This window comes from Dicentrarchus labrax, unplaced genomic scaffold (genome assembly GCF_905237075.1).
Source record: "Dicentrarchus labrax unplaced genomic scaffold, dlabrax2021, whole genome shotgun sequence".
Lineage (NCBI taxonomy): Eukaryota > Metazoa > Chordata > Actinopteri > Moronidae > Dicentrarchus > Dicentrarchus labrax.
Window position 1 is genome coordinate 11,841,616 of NW_026136701.1, and position 26,009 is coordinate 11,867,624.

The 26,009-nt window shown below is 40.0% G+C and overlaps 2 protein-coding genes across 6 annotated transcripts; both read left to right on the forward strand.

The window, feature by feature from the left end:
* Nucleotides 1-515: 515 nt before the first annotated feature.
* Nucleotides 516-8,868, forward strand: sugp1 (SURP and G patch domain containing 1). 3 transcript variants are annotated; one of them, XM_051409791.1, is made up of 14 exons: nucleotides 516-666; nucleotides 1,245-1,413; nucleotides 1,582-1,688; nucleotides 2,128-2,373; nucleotides 2,531-2,654; nucleotides 2,748-2,848; nucleotides 3,746-3,869; nucleotides 3,963-4,291; nucleotides 4,654-4,760; nucleotides 4,948-5,125; nucleotides 5,249-5,355; nucleotides 6,495-6,640; nucleotides 8,012-8,141; nucleotides 8,315-8,868. In XM_051409791.1, the coding sequence occupies exons 1-14, from the start codon at nucleotides 648-650 to the stop codon at nucleotides 8,339-8,341; spliced, it is 1,914 nt and encodes a 637-aa protein (XP_051265751.1). In that variant the 5' UTR covers nucleotides 516-647; the 3' UTR covers nucleotides 8,342-8,868. The 3 variants fall into 3 exon arrangements, with proteins under 3 accessions (XP_051265751.1, XP_051265759.1, XP_051265767.1); XM_051409799.1 differs by having other exon boundaries at nucleotides 1,585-1,688; XM_051409807.1 differs by lacking the exons at nucleotides 8,012-8,141; nucleotides 8,315-8,868 and adding an exon at nucleotides 6,851-7,083.
* Nucleotides 8,869-9,792: 924 nt separating this feature from the next.
* stk11 (serine/threonine kinase 11) lies at nucleotides 9,793-26,009 on the forward strand. 3 transcript variants are annotated; one of them, XM_051409833.1, is made up of 11 exons: nucleotides 9,793-9,979; nucleotides 10,794-11,760; nucleotides 18,058-18,141; nucleotides 18,342-18,431; nucleotides 18,787-18,943; nucleotides 19,581-19,717; nucleotides 20,234-20,361; nucleotides 21,664-21,721; nucleotides 22,021-22,214; nucleotides 24,161-24,405; nucleotides 25,282-26,009. In XM_051409833.1, the coding sequence occupies exons 2-10, from the start codon at nucleotides 11,477-11,479 to the stop codon at nucleotides 24,367-24,369; spliced, it is 1,341 nt and encodes a 446-aa protein (XP_051265793.1). In that variant the 5' UTR covers nucleotides 9,793-9,979; nucleotides 10,794-11,476; the 3' UTR covers nucleotides 24,370-24,405; nucleotides 25,282-26,009. The 3 variants fall into 3 exon arrangements, with proteins under 3 accessions (XP_051265793.1, XP_051265803.1, XP_051265812.1); XM_051409843.1 differs by having other exon boundaries at nucleotides 9,793-9,975; XM_051409852.1 differs by having other exon boundaries at nucleotides 9,794-9,979; nucleotides 18,787-18,919.

Consider the following 26,009-nt stretch of genomic DNA (forward strand, 5'->3'; position numbering starts at 1 on the left):
ATAGGATGTCAGGTCTTTAGAAAACACTAGAGCATATATGTATACATTTAATATACAATAACATTTTCAGCCATTCCTGAGACATTTTGAGAATACAGTGAACACATAGGACAGTTTCTTTGTGCTTCAAATGCTAGTTTTGTGTGATGTGCTGTGTGTGGTTACATACATGATGGGGACAACGTATTAGAAACATCTCTACATAATGCAATTCAAAACAACATCACTACACTAATGGTGTCAGTATGGATGTGTCCTCAAAATGTTGGGCCTGTCATAATGGAAAATACTCTGATAATGCTATGGAGTCAAAGTATTGAGTCTGTCTCAAGAACAATTTCCGGGACTGATTTTACAATGTGCATTTGAGAGAGTTACATTATTTTATGATTTTTTTTAAAAGCAGAATTGTTTAGGGACGAGGTGATAATTGTTTGGCTTTTGTGTAAAATGCAGTGTTTTTGTCCGTGTCCGGGGTCCTGTAGAGGCTGTGCTTTTATTTTGAAAAAACTACCACCGGAAGTCTTGTTCTTGTTTTCGGTAGCTAACTCAGCTGCTTCAAAGTCAGCTACTACGGTAGCAGTAAAAGGCCTTATTGCAGTCCGTTAGCGTTGTTTTCGAAATATATATTTAATCCTGTTACGACCATGGAGTCTAGCGATGCGGGTAAATCTTTATTGTGAATTTGAACGAGATGCTAACTCTAAATATGTATAATATGCCCTTAGCAAACACTTACGTTAGCAAGGATAGCCGTTAGCCTTACTTAGCTAGCTGATGTAGTCGTAGAAAGCTAGTCTGCTGGCATATAACCAGTGCACAACGTTAGCTAGCTGTTAGCTGTGAGGTAAGCTAAACAAGGTAGTTATCAAACACGACAATGTGCATAAACGCATTATATATACTTAAGAGAACGAAAACCCAACCTTCCTACAGTCTGCAACCTGTAATATACACATAGTATATATACCCAGTTAAAAGTCTTAACAGCTGTTAGAAGTTGTTTCTGCTGTTCGATTTAGCTAAGCTTTGTTGTTTGCTGACGTTAGTTTGCAATGCATGGTTGGAATATTATATATAAAGATAACATATTTATCTGCCTTTCTTAAGTTAAACCCCAGAAACTTCCAATCATTGGGACACAAATGTCATAGGATGAATACCAGACAACTGCACGCTCCACTGCTACCTAACATGCTCATTGTTGTCATAAATTGCCTTTTTTCCCCTTTAATCTGTTTTAGGGCGAGGAGGATGGAGGTCTAAGCCTGTCCAGCCACAGAAGAACAAGATGAACATGAATATTCTCCGTCAAGAGAAGCTGATAGCTCAGAAGAAGAAAGAGATTGAGGCCAGAATGGCAGAGCAAGCCAAAATGAATGTGCAAACCCCAAGCAAACCCCTGCCTCCAATGTAACTATATACTTAAGGATCTGCTAATAAATCTCAGCAAAAAGATAGAAATCATTTTATTTTTTAAAGTACAGTAAAGCCTGGTGCTGTCAGCTTTGTTATTTATGAATGTTTTCTTTGACCCCAACTTTGACCTAAAATAATAACAAATATTTTGTTTGATCCCAGAAGTTCTCCAAGTCTTCAAGGAGCTTCTTCAAATAAGTTTGCAAATGATGGAAGCTTCTTACAGCAGTTCATGAGGATGCAGAAAGACAAGTCCAACAATGTGTCTGGTTAGTACCTTGATCTGCACAGTTTTTACTAAAAGGTTTTGTCATGGCTTTATAGCATGTAATATATAGCATTGTAATTTTGTATATTGAAATTTAACACACCAACAGAAACACTTGAATACAGAATAATAGCTGTGACCTTGCAGTTTTGGCTTATGTAAAACACAGATAAAGAGGCTTCAGGCTGTCAACAAAAAGTCCTTGACAGCAGGACAGTTTGTGGGAGGTAGAGGTTTTTTAAAGAGGACATCCTGACCCAAGGAATCTAGTTTAGAATAGGGATCATGAATATTGCCTAACTTTATTTGCTTGTGTTGTTTACCTGCCAAATGTTCTGGTTGAGCAAGAGCCCTTACCATCTTTTGCAGAATGTATAATAGTATTTACCTGAAGGCTGTTTCTAGATCGTTTAAATGTTTGTGTTTCATACTCTTTCTAGGTTCCACGAGTGAAACCAAAACTCCCTCAACCTCAACTTCATCAGGAGGAAACGCACTTCAAAAAAAGAGTATTCTTGTTGGCAAGCGGCCTGGCCTTGGAGTCAGTAGCATGCTCAGTCAGTTCAAGAACTACTCACAGTCCAAGAAGAATCCCGTTCTCAGCCAGAGGCCGAGTGTGTTTTGTTCTCCAGAAGATGAAGATGAGGAAGAAGAGGCTGATTACTCCAAATTCTTAGAGATGAAAGGTAATTCAAGGCCTGTGTTTTTCAGTGTATCTCTGGACAACTCCATGGCTTGGACATTTCAGTGCATCTTCTGCCTACTCCAGTGGCACAGTTGCCTTGTGACTGGCATTTTGTCATAGGTGCCCTTAGAGTAAATGTACTCATAGCCTGCTTAAAGTCTCTCCCCCAGAGGATTCAGACACCAGACTCATTATCGACAAGATGGCCTCTTTTGTGGCGGAGGGAGGACCTGAGCTGGAGAGAAAGGCCAAGGAGGACTACAAGGACAATCCGGTTTTCTCGTAAGTTTCAAGGAGAGTGTTGCTCTAGTACTTGTATATATTTACTTGTACTGTATTTTTAAACTCATCTGATTTAAACTGTTTGCCTTTCAGATTTTTATATGATAAGAGCAGCCTGGAGTATCTCTACTACAAAAAAAGAGTTGCACATTTGAGAAAGGATTTGCTAAGACCTGAGAATACATCAGATAATGGTAAGATTACCTAATCTCAAACTCTGTCTTTTGTCTCTGTTTTATTTATCTCGCCTTTCCTGTCAGACATACTAAAATTTAATTGAAATTGACGAGGCTATATTGACACACTGTCCACCCCTTTTGCAAACATAATTAGCAGCTAACACAACGTGTGAAACCCTGTTTCTTAATAGCACGGTGTAGTCCCACTAACTAGAGTAAATGTGCCGTTATTACTGTTTCCCCAAACTACAACATTAAGCACAAAGGACCAATTTAACCTTGCTTGTTAACTAACTTAATTTTATGGGCAGAAGAATCGCTTACTGTCTTATTCATTAAAATGTAATAACATACCCATGTGACTTTAGGGTCTTCTTTGATTCGGTATTTAGTTGCATTTAAAAGACACTGGCTTCAAGACCACACAAAAATAATTTCTAGTTAAGGATTCTTATTTCAGACTACGTATATAAAGGTCATGGCTTAAGAGTTAATAATCCGTTTTTTGATTGGACTTTAAATAGTGCACTACACTTCAGTCAATACAACACAATTGAACACAATTTTGTCCATATTGCTCCTAATTAAATCATATTACAATTTTAGAGATGGACTAAAGATTTTAGCCTTTTTTCTTTCGTTTACGCTCAGAAGTATACATGCAGATCCAAGTTTCAGAGTGCAGGAATACTATATGTATTGGAGCATGTCTGGGCTTTATATGGTCTTTATTTGTAAAAGCCTCACATCTATATAGTTCCCCATTCACCACCCTTTTCCCCCCTTGCTCCTCCTCCCTCCTTCCTCTTCTTATCCCCTATTAGCTCTAGACTGGTGGTGTGTGAGGGCCAGTTGAGTACGGTACAGTAGTATAGTGTGAATTGAGTCCCAGTACTGATAGGCTGCTTAAAGTCTCCCCCCCAGTGGACGTGGAGACCCAGCAGATGGCTGAGAAGCTGGCCAGGTTTGTGGCGGAGGGTGGTCCCGAGCTGGAAGCTATCGCTGCTGAGCGCAACCGAGACAACCCTGCCCTCAGGTCAGCCACTGTATATGTGACTGTGTTTTCTAATCTTGACACTTTTTAATGTCTCATTTGTCTCACACAAAATATCTACTGTCTGTGCTTCAGTTTTTTATATGACCACCAAAATCCAGCCTATCACTTCTACAAAGAGAAATTACATGAGTATCGTGCCGCAGCCTCCCAGTGCTCTTCGCCTCCGGCAGCAGAGTCGGGGATAGACTTTCAGCGACAAGCTGCACCGCCATTGCCTGGAATCCCTCCACCACTGAACCCTGCGTCTCTACAGCACATTCAGGAGACAGAAACTCCTCCTGTTAAACGGAAGAGGAAGAGTCGATGGGGGTCTGAGGATGACAAAGTCGACTTACCCATTCCTCCCATCATTGTTCCCCCAGAGATTAATGTTCCAGACCTTAACACACCTGCTCTCTCTGGTACATGAACTTTTGTTTTACATTCTGTAAACATGTGCACATACGCATTCTGTTTGTTTTTACTTGTGTGGCATGAAAGTAATTAAACTAAAAACTAAACTTGGTGCAACCCCTTTAGTACGCAGTGCCAATACAAGCTATTACAAATGTCAATTTTTAGAAGAACCATAGAAGATACTTTGATCATTGCCAAGAAATTAGTGCAGCTATCATCATACATATTGATGCAAGGACACAAAGTGTCGCTTTTTATGTGAAAATAGTTTTTGAAATCACATTTTAATTTGCCATTTTGGCCACACTATCAGCTGTTCCAATAATTGATTTATGAATATATAAGTTTGTGGTGATGTCTGTTTCAGCCCAGGAGCTGAGAGGTCTTGGTTATAAGAAGGGGAAGCCTCTTGGTCTGGTAGGAGTGACAGAACTATCTGAGGACCAGAAGAAACAAATAAAAGAACAACAAGAGGTATGAAAACATCAACTAAATGTATTTATTTAATGAAAATTACACCACTGATCTTTTAACTATAACTAAACACACCCACCACCTTTCGTCACACCATCAAATAAGGATTATTGCGCCCTGTGATCTGATATGAGCATGTGTGTTGCTCACTGTGTGCATGTGTGATGTTTTCTCACATGCTCTCTAGATGCAAGAGATGTATGACATGATCATGAAGCACAAGCGTGCAATGGCAGAGATGCAGGTGATGTGGGATAAGGCCATAAGAGACCACCAACAGGAATACGACAGTGATGAAGAGGTGGACCAGGATGCAGGCACCTGGGAGCATCGTTTCAGACAGATGGAAATGGAGAAGACTCGCGGTAAGGCTGATTATCAGTATAGAACAATTGTCTAGCTTCTGTAACTAACTCTGTTGGTGATTGATAATCAGTTCTTGTCAAGGTAAAGTAATCAACTCTTAAAAAACGTCTGTATTTTTCCAGAATGGGCAGAATCTCTGACAGAAATGGGTAAAGGGAAACACTTTATTGGTGACTTCCTGCCTCCTGAGGAGCTGGACAAGTTCATGGAGACCTTCAAGGCACTCAAGGTCAGTTTTCTGAATTCTCTTGTCCCACCTAATAAGGAAGGATTTTGCTGTTGTTTAACTATTAGGAATCCGAGTCTTAAAGGAGGCACCAAAGTAATGTAAATAATTGTTTTTCAGACATCCCACAGGTTGTTAAATGTTTTTAAATTGTAATTTTAAGAGGTGTGTTGTGTCCAAAAAAAATGTAGCCATTTCACCAGTTCTCTGCCACCTCTTCAGGGTCTTGTAAAACTTGCTTCATACATCTTTAGTGTAAGTTGTGGTGGCTATTAGCCATATAATGTATTTTTCCACAGGAAGGCCATACACAATTTAGTGGAACCAGGTTATGTTGGAAATGCATGTAAACAGTATTGCAATCCTCCATCCATGCCTCTGTTTTCAAGCTGCTTATCAGGTCAGGGGCACTGTGGCAACAGCCAGAGGAGCAGCCCAGACGTGCCTTTCCCCTACATATTCCTCATATTCCTCCTGAGGGATCCCCAGGACTTGTTTATATGAAAGTCTGTTTAACTCGATTTGGCATTGTTGTACAAACCACACAATTTTTATGCAACAGTATGTCAATAGAGATTGTTTTATGCAAAGCAAATTATCATGGGGGAAGTTTTTGGAAAGTCAGTTGTCATGTAAGGATGTATCTGTTAGTTGCCACACAGCATAGTATTAGAGTGTCAGAGTAAATGAAAATAAAGGGAAAAACATAATTAGTACTCAGGTTTTCCAAGACACGCCAACCCTGCTGTACTGAAACGAGGCAGTGTTCATTCTTTTCCAGTTAGATCAACTAAATAATAGAAGAAAATCCTGCCTCATCTATGCTAAATTAATAATCTTCCTCCTCTCTCTATTGTTGTCTGTGGATATGTGATAGACTCACTGAGGAGTACAAACTTAGTCACCTTTTAAGTTCCATTTAGAGTTATTTTGTTGTTTGTGTGACATCTTGCAAGGACATTTTATTTGTGTTTCTATTAATAATTTGTTTCTGAAGCTGTCCAAGTAGACACAAGAAAAAAGACAAAGTTGTAATATACAAAGATTTTAGAAAGGAAGAAATGGTATTGGAGACAATAAAATTGTGCAAGACTTCAGAGTGTATGGCATGAATGTATAATTTTAGACTTCTTGACTTACAGGAGGGCCGCGACCCAGACCTCTCAGAATACAAAGAGTTTAAGTTGACGGTGGAGAATTTAGGTTTCCGAATGCTCATGAAGATGGGCTGGAAAGAGGGTGAAGGCCTCGGCAGTGACGGACAGGGAATCAAGGCTCCTGTCCACAAGTGAGTACATCTTCAATACATTTAGCAGTAAATGTAAAAACAAAAACTTTTTTCTTCTATGTATGTATCAATGACATTAGATTAGTTTGTGATAAGGGGTTACCTGCCTGTATACCTCTATAGATAAGTACAAATTTGAGCCATAAAAACTAGATGTTTGTACAATTCCACTTATATTCCCCTCACACCAAATTAAATTGTATTTAATAGGCCATGCATCAATTCAAGGCAGCGAGTGGATCTTTAGGTTTTAATACTGTTTCCTGAATGTAAGTATACATGACCGGCATAACAACTGTCTATTACAGTAAAAAGAATAATGTAACTGGCTGCAGAGAAGCTTTACTCAACATTTCAGCATTTGTATTTTCTTAATTGACATCATACTTTTGGTAAACAACAACAAATATTTTATTTCAATGTTAAGGCCAGTAACACAGATAGAGAGTAACACTAATACTTGGTTGGCTGTCAAATTACCAGACATAAATGAAAAGCAAAACTAATGTTTTCCACTAATTGTTTTTATTAAGAATATTTCATAAATCATTCCAGTTCTACAGCATGAACCTTTCTTATCATTGTATTTGTAGATACACATGCATTAACAGTAGAGAGTTGTTCAGGACAGACTGGAATAAACACATCTTGTTTACAGCACAAAAACCCATCACAGTCATTGATCTCCTGACAGCTCGTTCACACTGACAACCTGAACGGCATGTGCTGGAACGTCATGCTTTTTATTTTTGCACTTTTTTTTCTGCAATTTGCGACATACAAGCGTCTCAGCTGCAGCTGAAACGACGCTTCTCTAAAGAGTCGAAGTCTCACCTTTTTTTTTCCACAAACCACGTGCGGTTCCTAGCAAACATGGACAGTGAAGAGTGTGTTCATACTCATATTGACAATATACCAGAAACATATACACCTTTCACTACAGTTTAAATGTCTGTATATGTACAATATGGCACAGACATACACCTCCTGTATCTGTTTTAAATTAAAAGCACTCTGGCATTTTGGTGGACAGAATCCATTCATATGTTAACAAGGCTTTTATTGTATGTATTTAGACAAACTCAGTATAGAAAGATAGGGCTGGCAGCAGCCACGCAGCTGACACGCTGGCGGTGTATACGTAGCGCATGTGGCAGATGCAGATGTTTGGTACCATAGCCGCCACGCACTGCTCAGGTAGGTAAGTGTGACGACAATGGTAAGGAGGTTATTTCTATTATTTGCCCTTTAAAATCATTTATAAAATAAATATTCGGGTTAAATGGCACCAAAGTATTGTATCCATTTAGCCCAATGTGAAATATATATGAAAATGGAAACTAATTTTGAGTGTTCTCTGTCCCGCTCTAGGGGAACCACCGCTATGAACGGAGCAGGGTTTGGGGTTGACCGTCCAGCCATGCTCACAAAAAATGACGATGAATATGATGCTTTTAGAAAGAGGATGATGCTTGCTTACCGTTTCAGGCCCAACCCACTGGTAACCTCTGCTTTCTATTGTTTACTGTTCATTGTCACAATATTCTGTGAATATGCACCAATTCATTGTAACCTGTTTATGTTAGCTGATGTGTAACAGCATGTAGAAATCCATACTCATTGTTTTCCTTTGCCATAATATTTTAATCTAGTGTTTGTTTTTTGTTTCCACAGAATAATCCACGGAGACCGTATTACTGATCTAGAAGACTGTTTTTGTTTATACTTGCTTCTTGTTTATCATAACTTAAAAGCTGTTTTTTGCAGCTGCCACAGCTCTGCTCGGTCGTGAAATGGACACTGTTGCACAATAGAAATTTTAAAATTTGAGCTGTGTGTGGAACTGGTAGAAAAATTGTTAGATTCTCCATTATTTTTTAGGTTTAATTTGGATTTAAAAACTTTTTTTTTTCTTTAAAGAATTGTTCACCTGTTTTGTTACGTTTCAATTTAATACTGTAAGAGCTTAAAATATATAGACCTACATCACCTGACTTCCATAGTGATTTCAGTCTTCAGTTTGTGTTGCCATTTTGTTCCCAGTCAAAGCTCCACTTGAATTTGCATTGCCCACTAAATAACACAGTTCTGTATTGGTACACAATCCTCTGTATAATAATTGTATTTAGTGAATTCCTCACTGTTCTACATCTCATTATTTCTTCCATTCATTACATGTGTCAGTATTCACAATAAAAAAATGGCTACTTACTGAAATGTTTGTCTTATACCTGCTGTACTTGCGTGTTTATTCACTGTTTATTAGCAAATAAGTAGGGGCTTAGATAAACTCCTCTTGTTTATGATACACTGTGCAGGTATTCCTAGATCATAATCGTGTTGATAACAGCCGTCAGTATTAATTTCGTTATGGCTCTGAACAGCAATGAGTCACTGAGTAGAGTTGACCAGGCTCAAGCAGTCAGTGGTGAGGAGGGTGACAGATCAGTGAAATCAGACCTTCAGTTTGCCATTCCCACGGGGGTTTACACAGGATAAATATAACTTCGAAATCCCAGCTAAGCAAGAGCCACTCTGGTGTTGGCCACAGCATCAGTCAGAGGCAACTTAAGCCATAGCAGAAGCTGTACCGAGTCCATGATAGGCTAATGGATTTGGGGCAGCTTTTAGTTGGATGGTGGGGTGCAGCTAATGATTATTTTAATTATCCATTAATCGTCTGGTCTATAAAAACTCAGAAAATTGTTACAAGTTCCTAAAGCTTAAGGTGAAGGATAAAACTTGATGTTTTGTCAATCCACAATCTAAAAAATAATCAAGAGATGCAGCAAATCTTCACATTTGAGAGGCTGGAACAAGACCCAGTGTAGTTCAAAGAGGTGTGGGGGGTTAATAGGTAAGGGAGGGTATGTGATCAGCTCAAATAAATATACTTTTAACACAATTAAGTGCTAATTGTGATCAGTGTTATAATAACTGTAAACATAAACACATTTTGGAGGAAGTCCTTCAATAGTTAGTAGTCTCCTCCTCAGAATATTAATTTTAAATTCCCATAAATATCAATGGGATCAGATCACTTAATGACATTTTAAAGGATGAATAAGTTACTGTTGAGTAAGTTTTAATGTTGTATTGGCAGCACTGGTTGACCCTCCCTCCTCAGAAACTTTGATTTGACGCATTAACGTGTGGACTGTCAGCGCGAGTTGGGGGGGGAGGTAAACAAGATGGCGACAACCTGAGTGGAAAGAGTAACACGAAGAGTCAGAAAATTTAATTGGTGTCTTGCTAGACCCAAATAAAACATCTGCTTCACCGAGGACGGACACACAAAGAGCAAATACAACCCACGACGGAAGATCCATATGGATGTAGGTGAGAACCGGTAACAACAGTTTACTGGTAGTTAGCTAACGTTAGCTTGTTAACGGCTGGTTAGCCCGCATTAGCTGTCTGCATCTGGGTTGTTTCTCCGGTGTCGGGGACCAGTCTGGCTGTAAGAGCTGATGTTGGTCTTGCTATTGGGTGAGCACAATGCATTGCTGTCAGAGAAAGCAGTGCCCGCCACCTGTATTGCCGCTGCTCCGCCGGTAAATGAGCTGAAGCGGGTTTAGGCTAATATTAACGTCGGGCAAACTTGGCTAGCTAGCGCTGCACAACCGCCGTTAGCTACAGTTGTATGACGACGTTTCGGTTGTCCTCCCGTTGTCCTCCGGTAGTCTTCATCTGCAGTCAGTTAGTGGCCGCTGTTTTAATGCGGGCTCCTCGGTTAAAACCTGCAGCGGTGGCCGTGTGTGTGCACATCATGGAGCCACAACGTGAGAGTTAATGTTGGTAAGCTAGCAGGGCTAGTTCATTCAAGCAGACATGCTATGTTAGCTTACAAGCTAGCTAATAGTTGACACTTCAAAAACAAAAAAATATAAATATATTTCACCTGAGCAAGTGTTACTCGTAACTCGCACACTACTCTGTGTAATTAAAGGAGGGCGGTAAATATGTGTTATATAAACTATAATGTCTTCGTGTCTGCGGTGAAGCTCAGAAATGGAAACCCAGTAAGGTTAACCGGTCAAGTGTTGATGTCTGGACAGATTGTTTACCAAAGAGGGCTAACTTGGTTCATAAGCGAGTGAAGCCCATGAGTGTATTTAAAATATACATATTTCTTAATGACCCTTGTTTTCAGGCACCAGGCAGTAGGAGTCGTGGTGGCATGGAGGACACCTGAGGACGGTTTGACACATTGGATGGCTCAGCCGACCTCCAGGAGCTGGACTCATACTTCTGCATGCGTTTGGCAGTAGGTCTGTGCTTGGATCCAGTCCAGCTGTACACACACATGCGTCCAGAGGAAAACTATGCCATGAAGCATGGACCTTTGAAAGAAATGCTATGCTGCATGGCCTTGAAGCAGGACTGGTTACCTCTACCCAAGGTTGTATGGTATTGAATTCCCAGAGAGGTGATCTAGGGTAAAGCGAAGAAAAATAACATCTTAGAATCACAATTTTTCTAATTTGTGTTCAGCTGCACTTGTCACAGATATAGTGCGAAATGTACAGTATAAAGCACTAACTTGGCACTGGACCCAACAGGTTATTCACCTCTGTTCACACCTCTTGTCTAAAAAGAGCCCTAATGTTTACAAATTGGGATTGATCCCTCACCTCATCCCTCAACTCTCAGGCCTGATTACTCCCTCTCCCATGTTCAGTATTTTGTAATCCATCTGTATTCCATCTTGTGGAATTAAAATACTCGGCTCAGAGCTGAAAGGTTACCAGTGGATTACCCTCCAGCAGCAGAAATAGCTATTCGGCGAACAATTTTGCACAGGAAGCTTAAGTTGTGGCTGCCGAACTATCAGTCATGAGTACCGGCGAGCTGCATCATCTTGACTATCTAAATGAAAATGAACTGATGGAGATGGATACTTTCATTCACCGCATTGACTCTACAGAGGTGATCTACCAGCCACGGAGGAAGAGGGCAAAGCTGATAGGGAAGTACTTGATGGGAGATCTGCTAGGGGAGGGATCTTATGGCAAGGTGAAAGAGATGCTGGACTCAGAGACACTTTGTCGCAGGGCTGTCAAAATACTGAAGAAGAAGAAGCTGAGGAGGATTCCCAATGGAGAAGCCAATGTGAAAAAGTGAGTGTTTTTTGGAGTTGTCTACCTGTTTTCTTTGCATTCTGACCGTTTAAGTTATATCACCAGTGTTACTGACTTCTCACTTGTACACTGTGATTTATACATACTAAGATGCATGGTCTTTTTAGTAAGGCATAGCCAGTTATCCCAAGATACAAAAGCATGGGCTTGACTGTAATCCTTGATCCTAATATGAGTTATTTAATTTGAATCACCCCACTGAAAATGTAATGAGTCTTATAAGCATCAACTGGGTTTCTTATGACCGTGCAACAGAGAAAATGGCCCTCCATGACTGCACAATACTCTTAATAACCATCACTCCCTGTGCAAAACTTAACTTGCATTTTGACGTGCAGTTAAAATGTTTCACTTGAAATATGTGTGTCGGTGGTGTCATGAAGTTTTCTGTGTTCAGGAAAATACAGCCCCAATATTTTATTTTCAGTACAAATACCAAAATAATAATTTTTGTTGTTGATTTACTGTCTGCAAAACTCCCTTTTCTTATTTAACAAAATAAGCCAATTGTTAGACACTCACTTGTCAAATGCATCGACATTTCACACAATTTAAAAAAAATAACTTTACACAGCATTTCTTCTCTGATCTCGTCTGGTTGAAGGTTTCATGTCTCTACCCAGCTTCACTGTCGAGTTTGGTCAGTAGTGTGCTGTGTATCAACTGTATGCACACCCAACAGCGGGCTTAACTCTGCTCTTTTAACTTTGCCTCAAACGAAAACTATTTTAAGTTATAAAAAATTATCAATCAGCAATAACTTATTAAACAATAAGTGAAGAAAAACAAGCATTCATTACCAACATTTAGAACTCGACAGCTTTCAGCTCTCATCGCAGCAGGTGCTATTTAGTCAACTCAGTACCAAAAGTGTTGAGGCTCAGTACCTATTCTTATAAATGAGAGTTATTTGTATGGCTAAGCACTGAATGGCTAGGAATTAAATTATGTGACAACATGCACATAGTCTCAGCGTTTACACGCACATAGAGCTGTGTCACCATTTTAAATGTAAAGCAGTCATAATCTGACAAAGAGCAAGGCTGCAAAAATCTGAACAAAATGTCCACAGTAAAGAAGGGATGGACCTCTGCCTCATACAGTGTTTACATGCACTTAAGTAAATGGGTCATTGTCAACTTTTTGCAATAATCCAGTTTTCAAACTATCACATAGACAAGAAATTAAATGATTGCTGTCATTGAGGTGAAGGAAAAAAAAAAAGAAACTTGGTCAACAAAGCAAGGTCATTTCTAGAGAGACAACAACAGTCTGTAGTGACAGAGCATGTTGCCATGACCAGAATTTTCTCAATAAGCTGGGTTATTGTTTGCACATAAATGTAGATAGTAAAAAAACTAAAAATCTTCCTTTTAAATCTATGCAACTCAAGAAACTGTTACCATTACCACTACCACCAATTACCATGTAAATCCTGTAAGTTATACATTTAATAACAGGAATGCCAGTGTATCTTTACACATAACAAGGACATGTATCATAATATATCACTTCATTGAGTATTTGCTCTATCTTAGAAATTACATTGTGTTGAGTGCATCACAGAAACACATTTCTGTCTTTGTTGACTAGTAATGCATATCACAATCAAGCTGTTGTTTAATTAAACATCTAGAATAGGTTTAAATCTTCTTTAATTATTGAAAAGAATTCATAGAAAACAGTGTTTAACTTGACTATTTGTCACTCTTCAAATCAACTATTTGTCACTCTTCTCTGCGATTTGCCTGTCATGTCTGTATTGAAACTTTTTCTTTTCCTGGTGACTATCAGAAGTTTTAATCACACAGTAGTTTATTAAATATTGCTGCAGCTTTTCGCTGTGGGCCTGTGCTAATTATAGAGGAAGATTTAGAAAACTGTCAAAGTGAGTTAACACAGAGAGAAGGAAGAGCTGCAAGATGGCGTGTTTTTAGGCTGGAGTCAAAACGGCAGCAGAACAAAGAAAAGCCTAGTAGCCGATAGTAGCTTGTATTATCAGATGTCCAACTAGACTGAAGTCTATCTCAGAATATAGTCTACAGTTAGTTGGGACTGACAACAGCCTGTCAGCTGCAGTTCTCCATCAGTGCCTATGCTGGATCCTTTCAGCCACAGTACTGCCATGCCCTCAGATGTGTTTTTGAAAGCGTTAGCAGCCCAATCCACCATTTATTAAACTGCTGAACTTAGGAGAAAAATAGACTTAGTAGGGGTGGTTCATGATTTTCATTTTTTGAGAAGTCATTAAATTATAAAAAGTCAAATAGTTTATGCAACTGTCATGTGTAGCACCAACAACAGCCCTCATGTCAGAGATTATAGCAAAAGACACGCTTCCCATCAGCTTTTCTGTCACCCCCTTTATTATCATTAATAGTGCAGTCCACTGTTATACTGTAAATAGTTGACCAGAGTGTCACCAATGGTCCAACCACTGGTGTCGATAAAAGAATATACCAAGCACCAATGAGGGGAACACTCCTCGTATTTGCCAGACGTGAAGGTTAGGGTCAAATGAAAATAGCAAAACGGAGAGAAATCCTTGAGGAAACCCTAGTGCAACTGGGGAGTTTATTGTCAGGGTGGCCACCCACTCAAAAGATTACCTTTGGTTTTTTGGGCTGGTGAGCAAATCAGACTTACCAGCAACTTCTATATTTTACCAGCATTTGACTGTTGCTAATTTTATCCATACATCAAGCCAAAGGCATCACTTTACAAGAAACTATGTTAATGTCCTGGAGTGCTCAAGCCTAAAAGCAGGCCTCAGTCATATCCAGATTTTGTGACCGAGTTTAGTCATAGTCTCCATGTTGCTTGACAGGTTCAGGAGTTTTGTATAGAAGAATGGGGAAAAACTGCCCTGTTCAGATGCACAAAGCTGATACAGACCTATCAACAAAAGGATGTAATTGATGCCAAAGGTGCCTCTACTCATTTTTGACTTAATGGGATGAATACTTATGTAGTTCATTATTTTGTTTTCTATTTGTAACTGTGTACCAATGATTTAAAATATAAAAAAAATATGAATTCAAAATAAACAATTGTAGGAGGGTGAATGCTGGGCTTTGTACTGCTGGTAGAAAGCTGCTCAAATTTGAGAAAGAGGTCCTACTCCCACCTTTTCTTCGCTACTGTTGCCATATAATAGTAACGAAGGCTTTGTTATGTCATCCTGAATATGTCCCAAATACTTCTTGTACAATCAATGGTATTTATCTTCCCCTGGGTGACAGGGTGGTTAGTCTGGAGCTCTGTTCATCGTCTTTTCATAGTCTTCTTTTATCCTAGCTATATTTATATTTTGCACAGAGGTGCAGTGGTAGACTACATGGTTGTCACTCTGTTAATAAGACCACAGCAGTGTTCCTTGATGTGTAAAATTGATTTGTCTGTTTTTCCTATGCTTTTTCTTTTTCTACATCTGTCTCACGGGGTCCCAGGTTTCCCAGCCTGAGGTAGCTGCATCCTCGAGCATGTTAAGGCCTGTCTGTGTGTGGATGCCATAGTAGCCCCTAGCCTCTCCATTCAGGCTCTGTTTAACATTCCTGTCTGCCGAACTCTTCCTGCTTTTACAGGGTTGCCATGGGGATGGGCATGCTCATACTGGCATTGATTAAGCTGTGCCACTCCTGTTTCTACGGCAACACCCCAAGAATGTGCCCTTGTTTGGAATGATAGGAGTGCACATGTACACACACACACACACACACACACACACACACACACACACACACACACACACACAGAGAGAGTGAGTCTGGACGAGTACAGTGTAGTTGCAGATTTCAATCAGTTGTTTATGTTGCCACTGTGCACCAGAGTAGCTGCCATATCGCTGAGTGCTGAAATCCTTTCAGCTATGCAGACCTTGAACGCACAAGGTCCGTCGGCACACATTTGAACTCAGAGACTGCAGATGGACTGCAGCAGTCACTGTGCCTTAGTGGCAGCACCGCCTCTGTTTTATGATTTGCTTTATGGAAACAAGCCGTGATGCAGATGCAGCTTGGTTCGCTACATTTCAGTCATGTCATCTTCACTTGCTGTTCAGGTCAATAGTAGAGATGATGTACAGCTTAAAATGAGGCTATTCATTATGCCTCACGATATTTTAATCACAGTTCTGTTTTTATGTGTGCAGTGATGCAGCAGTAACCGCGTGTGTGCGTGTACGTGTGTGCGTGCGTGCGTGCGTGCGAGCGAGTGGCTGACTCTGGCCAAAATATCCATTTGTCAGTAGTAAGACTGTTTGTAAGGCAGAGGACTGACACAACTTGTGAACTGCAGGGTGATAAGGGACGGAAATGTTCCTTGAGATTGTGTCAAAGTTAAAAAGCAGACACATGCGCATCCTTTATAGCTTTGACCTGTTATTGCTTGATGCATTAAATAACATGTTTTTCCAGTAGGGGGTGGGGAGAAATCTATTTAAGGAGGAATCAAGATCTTTCTCACTGGTAACATTTTAGTTTCTCCGCACTAAATATGTTGATGAAATGGTAGAGACAGAACTCTGCTGTGAGCACATAGGGCCGCCATGATGTCAGACACAGCTGGGGTGGTGCTACTAACAATGATGCTATGGAGGAGAGAAATGAATTCAACCAGCACCACCGTTTTTAGGGTCTTCTGTGGGTTGTGCATTGATCTAAAGGATTTAGTCGTGTTTTTCATCCACTGCAATATGAAATATATCTGACTGTTAAAGTCATTGTTTAACTTAGAAAAACAAAACATAGCATGTATTTTTTTTATTTAAGTAAATGTAACTGCTGCTAATTAAAAGACATTACTGGCAGTCTGCAGTAATGTAAACAATGTAGCACTGAGACAAACCGTAAGATATAATATAATAAAGATTCCCATCTCTAATTTGTAGGTAAAATCGTTTCCTCTGTTTGTGGATGTGGATCGTATGTTTAGAGAAGCCTGTGGCTTTTACTGTGTGCTCTTCCCATCCAGATCCAAATTCATTAGTGTGCCCACTCACAGCTCTCTGATGAATGTTGAGTCTCCTGGGGGATTTTGCCATGCTGGTGATTTAAACCCCCTTTCTCCTTGGGAAGGGAAGTGAACTGTCAGGGTTTCTGTCTTTATGAGACCACTGTTATTGACTGCTGCTGCACTCAGACAATATCAAGTCTTACAGTATCATTTCTGCCATTCTGTTTTCCATGAATCATCTTTTAGAAGAGTCTCATATTTGTTTTTCCTCTTATTATAATGGATATACAGATTTGATTAGTGGTTACTAAATGAATATATATAATGAATTTCATTTTTATATTAAGAGAAATACATATGGGGAAATGTTGACTCATGAAATGATTGAGTTGCAGCCAATTATAGCCCTCAACATATTATTAAAAATGCTAGTAATAAATCAGTAAGAAAAATGTATCAAAAATAAATTGCACAATTATCAGTCATGCTCCATCCTAAGACTCTGACTTGTTTTCATTCCTGAACAACTGCCGCTTGCACTTGTTTATACAGGGCAGACTGATTTTAAATGCACACATTAAGGCACGTTGTAGCAGCGCTCAAGTACTGTATGCTTAAATCCGGTATTTTCTACAACCAAGTATGGTTGCTAATCCGCAGTGATAGACACTCTATAGCAGTGAGAGGCCATCGGTCTGTTTCTGTCTCATTCTGCTGATGGTCACATTCGAGTGACGCCGTTGTAAATGACATGTTTGATGTGTTTCCACAAACATACCCAACTAAAGTTGAACAATGTTTGCATACAGGTTGACACTAATCGCTGCTCATTGAGCTTGACTAACCAGGCTAAGCCGACTAGCATGCTACAGCTGATAGACTGCTAAACCTTTGTGGTAAAATTTGCACTCTGGAATTTTTGTTACCCAAGTGTAAGTAGTAGATAAACAGGCTATTTTGACAGTAATTGATTGGGTCACAGGGCGTACTGAACCGAGGCAGTCTCAGTATGCGACTGCCTCGGTTCAGTACGCCCTGAACGTCCTGTACCAAACAGCTTGGGACAAACACACATACTGTTACACCCCTGTTTTGTGCCACATTAGTGGTGTTGTGCAGATATATGGCACCTGGCCTTTAGCCTACATTCACAGCAAACAAGGGCCAGTATTAAATGAAATATCTCTCTCTCTCTCTCTCTCTCTCTCTCTCTCTCTCTCTCTCTCTCTCTCTCTCTCTCTCTCTCTCTCTCTCTCTCTCTCTCTCGTGTATATTTTCTAAATGTATCTTTAGCATGTTTTTTGTTCTTGTGTCCATTTATAGGGAGATTCAGCTGCTAAGAAGACTCCAACACAAGAATGTGATTCAGTTGGTGGATGTGCTCTACAATGAAGAGAAGCAGAAAATATATCCTTTCGTTGCTAAATGAGGGTGTGCATCAGTTGACTTTGATAGTTGATGGTTTTAGACCGTAAATGTTGCTGTTTGTAAGGGTTATTTCTATGCCTAAATGTCTTGGTTTGATAGTTATCAGCTATATAATTGGCTCACTTTATTAAAGGATCTGTTTGTTTGGTTTGGCAAATCCCCCTTGACTCCTGACTTACGTATATGGTGATGGAGTATTGCGTTTGTGGGATGCAAGAAATGCTGGACAGCGTCCCAGAAAAAAGGTTTCCAGTATTTCAAGCTCACGGGTAAGTCTCTGTGTTTCTGTCCCTCTCCCCTCTCTGCTCCCTCTTTTTTTCAGTCTCTCTGCTATATTTAGTTTGAGCCTCTCTGCAGCTTTTGCTTCAAGCCTAAGTTTAGATCCAAATCTACAGGGCCTCTACTGTTACAATAACTGACCATAGATTGTGTGAATGTCTGGTCACTTCTGGAAAGCCACTAAAGCTAAAGGACTAAGTGATGAAGGTTTATCTGACCACAGTGATAAGTTGTTTGATATGCCAATTGTTTTTTGTTTGTTTGTTTTTTTTACATCAAATTGTATGAAATGCTTCCACTCCTATTTTAACTATATCCATCAACCTCCCTGTTTATCTTTTTCAGGTACTTTTGCCAACTCTTAGATGGCCTTGAATATTTGCACAGCCAGGGAATAGTTCACAAAGACATTAAGCCAGGGAATCTGCTGCTGACCACAGACGGGGCACTCAAAATCTCTGACCTGGGAGTAGCAGAGGTGAGCTCGGGCTGCAGCATAATGGTGTTTACCCTCCTCCTCCTCCTATGAATTTTATTTATTTTTATAAACATAACTTAGGGCTGCATGATTATGGCCAAAATGATAATCACGATTATTTTGATCAACATCAAGATCACGATTTTTTTCACGGTTTTGAAGCACAACCTCCCTAGAAGTTGGAGGTGTGCAGCGTGTCGTCTGCAACTCTTTAACAGTTCACTGTGGCTGCTCCTTCTTGTTCATAACTGCCTGACATATTTCAAACTGATCCACTGTTGAAAAAAAAAAAAAAGATAGTTAGTCTGTTTTGTAGATGTTTTTTTTTTTTTTTTTTTTTTTTTAAACAATAGCAGCCTGACACTTTGCTCCTCCTGTGATTTACATATTTCAAAATTAAAGTTAACTTGTGTTTCGCCAGTTATATTTGTTTTTTTGTAAAGCCGCAGCCGTAGGAAATGTTTGTTTTTGTTAGTAACTTTAACAGTAAATTTTGCCTTCATGTATTCTGTGTTATCACAGTTGTGGTTCTGGTGTAGATAGGGTTTCTTAATATGTAAATGATCCAGTTATTTCATGATAAATATTTGTGCATATAGATACAGAGAAAAACTCATATTTATACTAATCTTATCACTGTATTATGCGCTATATTTTTCAGGCCCTTCACCCATTTGCAGAGGATGACACATGTCGCACCAGTCAAGGCTCTCCGGCCTTCCAGCCTCCAGAGATTGCCAATGGACTGGACACCTTTTCAGGGTTTAAAGTGGACATTTGGTCTGCTGGAGTAACACTGTGAGTAGTCAAAGCCTTGTGTTGCCCACCTTCTTACAAGTCAAAGAAGATTGCTTTAAATTTCATGACATTTTAAGGGCCCGTTATTGACAGGAGATCTGCTAAGTTGTTAATATATTTTAATATGACAAAATTAGATATTGCTTGTTTTTGACATAGAAAAATATTTTTTCTTAGGGAGCTCAAAGGGCATAGAATCAACCATGAAGTGAATAGGCATTCACTGGCATGCTGAAAGACACTTGGTGATTTTCAGCTATATTTATGTACATAAAATAGAGTCTTCCTTGCTGGTGGTCATTCTGTGTACAAGATACAGAGACGACTGACAAGTAGTGGTGTGTGTAAGCTTGTTATACTGTTAGAAATAGCCAGAGCTGTAGTTAAAGAGGGCCACTGTATGGTCAAAGATAACACCAGAAAGGTCTATCGGAACTCCAAAACATTAGCTATGTGCAACTATTAACAGTGTCTCAGTTTATGATACACTTACGACTCCTACTTCCATCCATTCAGATACAACATTACAACAAGTCTGTATCCATTTGAGGGGGACAACATCTATAAGCTATTTGAGAACATTGGAAAAGGAGACTACACTATTCCCGAGGACTGTGGACCCCTCCTGTCGGACCTGCTGCAAGGTGAGTGTGGTATAAAATAAATCTTTTCACCTCAAGGCCAAATTATACTTCACTAAGTGTTGCATACCTGTGCTAAATTGGCTGATTCAGTCAGCATAGGATTAATTCATTGGTATCATCAATCAGTGTCTGAAAAGGTTTGTTCTTAGTTTGTTTTTATGCTAATTTGTGTAGCATTACAGAAAATGAGTTGATTTGAAGTAAAAAGGTGGAATTTGTCAGGTATGAAATGACATCAGTAATCAATCACTAAAAAGTCCTTGCCAGTTGCACTGTGATATTTTCTGTTTGTCCAGTAGATGGTGCTGTGACACTGACAGTCAGTGTGATTTCTCAGCATGCCAGGCTTCCTCCAAACTGTAGAAATCCCTCCAGCTGTTGACGTAGTTTCCATTGATCTGGAGCCAGCAGCGGAATACTAAACACTTCATAGTCAGGCATTGCTTTTCCCAAGTGGAATGCTGCAATGCTTCTGCCAATTGTAAAAACAAAGAGAGTCACGAGTCTTTTATAGTGAAACGTGTAATCATGTGAATGACTTCAGAATCCAAAACGATTATGTTTGCACCATCTAATGAAACCCTTAAATTAAACTGAATGCTTAGTATTCTTGTTATTTTCCTTCTATATTTGAGGACAGATATTTTGAGCAATGTCTCCGTCACGGTGAATTGAATGTTTAAACATGAATAGGGGCGAAAATGCTACATTCTGGTGCTGTTAGAACTCATCGAGCCTCCATCCCCCATTTTGTGTGAGTGTGTGACGTCTGTGTGATGACGCAGCACCTAAGAGATAGTCAGTCCATAATTACATGGACTAAAATAAGCCCAGTGCCACAAAAGGTGTCCTTCAGCAGGCGCAGCACTACTATCAGCACTCTGCATGCTGCCCCTCTCTGCCTGCTGGGAGACAATTACATTATTAGGTGTGGATAGGCACTGCATCACTGCTGCCTTATCACACTGACATTCTGCTTTTCCCACAGATTCAGCTCACATTATGATAATTGAGGGACAAAATCTTCATTACATTGGTACAGCTGTTTTGCTTCTCATATTGATGTTTCCTTACTGTACCTCTTTGACTCCTTAAGCTTTGCAGGATGTCTTGACACACAGTGATGAATGAGATTATGACTTGGGTTAATTAATGTTCCTTGAATTAATTTGTCTTCCGTCTGCTCACCCCTCGCTGCAGTGGCTCCAGTTAATGTTAAACACTTAACAGAAAGAGATGTAAGTGGGGAAATTGTTCAGGATTGTTGTGATTCAATTGACCTTTATAATGTTTGTTTTTCAGGAATGCTTGAGTACGACCCTGCAAAGAGGTTCTCCATACAGAACATAAGGCAACACAAGTGAGTGGTTTAGTATATAGCATGTATCATGTATTTAGTGATGGGTGGCAGTCCCTTTGCATCCTATTGAACATGTGTAATGTGCAGATAAATTTGTGTGTGTGTATATGTGTGTGTGTGTGTGTGTGTGTGTGTGTGTGTGTGTGTATATATATATATATATATATACACACACATACACATACACACACACACACACACATTTGGTCATTTGGTACTCCTGACCTACAGTAAGTTGCAAACATTGTTAAAGGCTGATCTGTCGTTAACATGTCCATTTTCCCCCCAATCCCTTCCAGTTGGGTGCGTAAGAAACACCCTCCGTCTGAGCCTCCTGTGCCCATCCCTGCCAGCGCAGAGAGCAGGGATCCTTGGCGAAGTATGACGGTGGTGCCGTACCTGGAGGATCTGCACGGCTACACAGAGGAGGATGATGACGAGCTCTACGATGGAGAGGATGAGATCATATACACTCAGGACTTCACAGTGCCAGGTAAGCGTGAGCTCAGACAATTCATTGAGTTGAACTCAAGCTGGATTTAGTTATGTTTATTTTGTTGTTGTTTTTCCAACATTGTGTGGTGTGTAAGAGCAATCAGGGATCAGTAAATGTTTTTTGTGTTGTTTTGATCAGTCCTCTATTATTTCTTTTCGACTTTGAGAAGATGAGTAACTGTTTGTCTGCATTGTTAGCTGTTTCCTTGTATGACAACACTGGACCCTGGTTGTATAGTTTAATGTTGCATGTTTCTAAAGTGCAACTGAAATGTTACACTAAACCACTTCCTTCTGTCAAAAATATGCTTAAAAATGTAAACATGCACGAATTTCTAACTAACCCACACTAAGTTGTGGCCTCTGACTAAAATCTGTAAAAAGAACAATCTGTGTTCTACACTGGAAAGTGAAAAGCAACAACAGGAATTGTTCTGCTTATGTCAACATGGTGCTTACACTGCTTGTAGTCTTTCACAGTAATGTTCCTGCTTTTGGTTGTTTTTCTTAGTTGAACACGATTTTGTGTCCTCAGAGTTTCAAGGACAGACAATGAACTGTCTTGTTTTGTGTCAAAATGTCCAGCATGATTCAACACCATCAGACACAGTTTTTTTAAATAGGGAGTGCCTGTTACATTAATTCAGTCCCACATGACACAATAAATGAAACTGTCATTTCCACAATTAACTAAAACTGCAACACAATGAGGTAAATCAAAGTGTACCATTAATTTCTCTCTTTATGTAGCCTGACAACCAGATTGAAATCCCATTTTAATTTTACTTCATTGATTCAGTCGTCTGTTGGAAAGATGGAGATAACTCTGTTAACATTTTTCACATTGATCAAAGAATGATGAAGAGTTATTTCTGTATATGGACTTGTGTAACTTCTACAGCTGCGTCAATCTCATCCATGCTTGTTTCTATTTTTCTGTTTGTATTTTTCTTTAAATGCATTTAGATAACTTCATAGGAAAATGACGCCCCCTTTCATAAACCTGCCTACTAAACTCTGATAGGTTGACTGTTTCCAAGGCTGAGATGTTGGCATAGATTCAGAGGGCTAATTTAGTTTTAGAAAATGCTGAGATGTTCTCAGTAGTGAACTGTGTGTATGTTGAATGTTGACTGACTTTGGGGTGAATAGATAATGACACCGTCTTTATATTTGATTTAATTTGTTTCCCAACTCTTCTTTTATCTTTTTCCCCTCCGAAATTCAGATCCTTTATCCGTTGCTAGGCAACAGTCTGTAATAATAAACGCTGTAGTCGTTGTCAGGTATCTAGAAGTGGTGCCCCACATAAAAAAACAAATGGAGCTGCAGAACGTGAATGAAGTGATCTAAAAATAGTGCGGATGAAATGGTTTTGGTGTGGGAGTATGAATGGTTTCCCAGGGTTCACTCCCACACATGCTGAGCAGTGCTGCTTCATATGAATGAAATAATAGGGTATATGAAACAACAATTTTAGCTGATGTTTCTTTTTGGCAGTAAACACATCTCACCTCTTTTAATATTCTCCTCGACGTTACAGTTTTTGCAGTGTGTGTGAACTCATTAAAGGTTTCTCATGGCCCCAGCCCCAGCTACACATGCAGACGAACGCACACGCTTGAAACGAACAAGTCACATTATGGTTGGACAATTTTTTTATTCAGCAGATTTCCTGTTGTTGTAGGTTTCTCTTTCTCTTGGTTTTCTTAGGGTTATTTGACCTGACATTTTACTGGTGCTGCTGACACATCAGCTTTTTAAAGGTCCTCTCTTTAAAAAAAAACAAAAACGTTTACAGTTTTTACAGCAGCAGTTCTGCAGTAATTTCCATCCATGTCATCACTGACCATGTGAACAGGCTATTACCTCACACTGGTCAAGTCAGCAAGAAAGTGTGATGCATTTGTCTTGAGCCTAATGTGTGTGTCTGTGTGTCTTTAGGACAAGTGGCCGAAGAAGATCTGGATCAGGGGCACGCAGATCACAGTCCAGCTCTAGCCAAGCCAGTTTGTGTGAACGGGACAGAGGGGGGGTCTCTGAACAGCAAGGCCAAAGCCGAGCGCCGATCCTCCTCTTCATCTAACCCCTCACGTAAAGGAGTCTCCACAGCCAGCAAGATCCGCAAGCTCTCCACCTGCAAACAGCAATGACCCCATTCCCTTTCCCTCCCGGCAACAACCCACCTGGTGAGTGTGTAGTCTGTTAACAAAAGCTCTGACTGAGTTGTGCTTCAGAAGTGCTTAGAAGACACCTTTTTTAATACAGTAGAAAGAGGAAAAAGCTTAAGATAAACAGCTAAGGAGAACAGGTGCAGCGAATCCAGATGAAAAGATTGGAGGGATGAGATGAGAATGCATTAGAACAGACAGAGACATAGAGATGCATATCAGGCAGGAGGAGGAAGAGGAAACAAGGGAGGAGAAAGAGAATCTGTGTTGATATTCAGCATGCAGTGCTCTGACTCACCACCACCACTCCCCAGGCAAACGCATGGGCGGTTTCCCATACAGTCACATAAACTAGATCTGGACTGGTCCGGAGCATCACTTTTCTCTTCTCTGACAGGATTTATCTAGATTGTAACCTTCTAGGGGTTCGTCAGTGGTCCTCATTCAGTCAAAGTAGTGGAGCATATTTATGCTGCAAACACGCACACACACACACACACACACACACACCAATTTAACAGGTTGTCCTCCTCTCTTTCCAGTTACCACCCACAGTTTGCTCTTTCAATCTCTCACACATACAAACCACTCACGGCGTGAGGCTGTTTGTCATGGGTGCACTGCAGAGGAGATGCTGTGTATTAATTTGTTCAGGCGATGACTCACCCTGGATGAGATGAAGTGGGCTGTGGGATGTTTGTGTCTCTCTCTTTGTCATCCAGTAGATGAGCCTTTCCGTGTTAGCAGCACCAATTAGTACTTTCTTGTTCTACTTCTGTGATGCCATTGACTTTTCACTCGGGAATTTGTGGTCATTAAATGTGATAAGAAGAACTAAAAATAAAACTGAGGAGTCCATCATGTCCATTATACTATGTTCTCTGTCCCTCTCAGGTTGATCTGTCCCCGTCCTTCTGTGTCCGGAGTCCTCACAGATGTGAGAGAAACCTGCTGACGTTAATGCCCTCATACCTCCTTGGACCACTGGCCTGCAGAGTCTTTTGAAAATGCGGTATGAGTGACGGGGAGGAGGACAGCATGAAATGTTCTTTTTGCTCTGAGATTGAGGCACTGGCTGTGAAGATGGTGTTTTTTTTTTTTTCTCCTATGTTTTGGCTCCTTTCAACTCCTGTCATCCAGTTCTGTCATCTAGTAATTTCCCCTCTCCATCCCGTTATCCTCTTAGGAGGGCCAAGGGTTGCACCGGACGTTACAAACACCATCACCCCTGTACCCCACACATCCACCCCCCTCTACCCCACCTTTCTTTGACTACCTTTGTTTTTACAGAACCCTAATGGCAGTTTTTAAGACACATTGTGATGTGTAAAAAATTTAAGAGGAAAAAAAATGACAAAAGTTATGAATAATTCTATATTTAGACCTATGATGAGAATAATTATGATAGTACTCTACTACCACCAACATAAAAAAAACTGCATGCTGTACAGAGCTGGAAGAAAGGGAAAGTGCTTGGTTTGTGGACAGACTGACAGACTGAAGCCTTGAGATCCACCGCTGACCTGTTGGGGATTTTTGATTTCCATTTAGGTTTTTTTCCTTTTTCTTTTTTCCAATGAATATTTTTTAATTATTATTTATATAAAAGATGTCCCAAACAG

What these genes read in the sequence shown, in the direction of transcription:
- stk11 (XM_051409833.1), top strand. Translation starts at nt 11,477, where the DNA reads ATGAGTACCGGCGAGCTGCATCATCTTGACTATCTAAATGAAAATGAA. An exon ending in TGGTCTGCTGGAGTAACACT is followed by an intron (nt 19,718 to 20,233) that starts GTGAGTAGTCAA and finishes CCATCCATTCAG; the next exon opens with ATACAACATTACAACAAGTC. An exon ending in CCTGTCGGACCTGCTGCAAG is followed by an intron (nt 20,362 to 21,663) that starts GTGAGTGTGGTA and finishes TTTGTTTTTCAG; the next exon opens with GAATGCTTGAGTACGACCCT.
- sugp1 (XM_051409791.1), top strand. An exon ending in AAGGACAATCCGGTTTTCTC is followed by an intron (nt 2,655 to 2,747) that starts GTAAGTTTCAAG and finishes TTTGCCTTTCAG; the next exon opens with ATTTTTATATGATAAGAGCA. An exon ending in GTTTCAGGCCCAACCCACTG is followed by an intron (nt 8,142 to 8,314) that starts GTAACCTCTGCT and finishes TTGTTTCCACAG; the next exon opens with AATAATCCACGGAGACCGTA.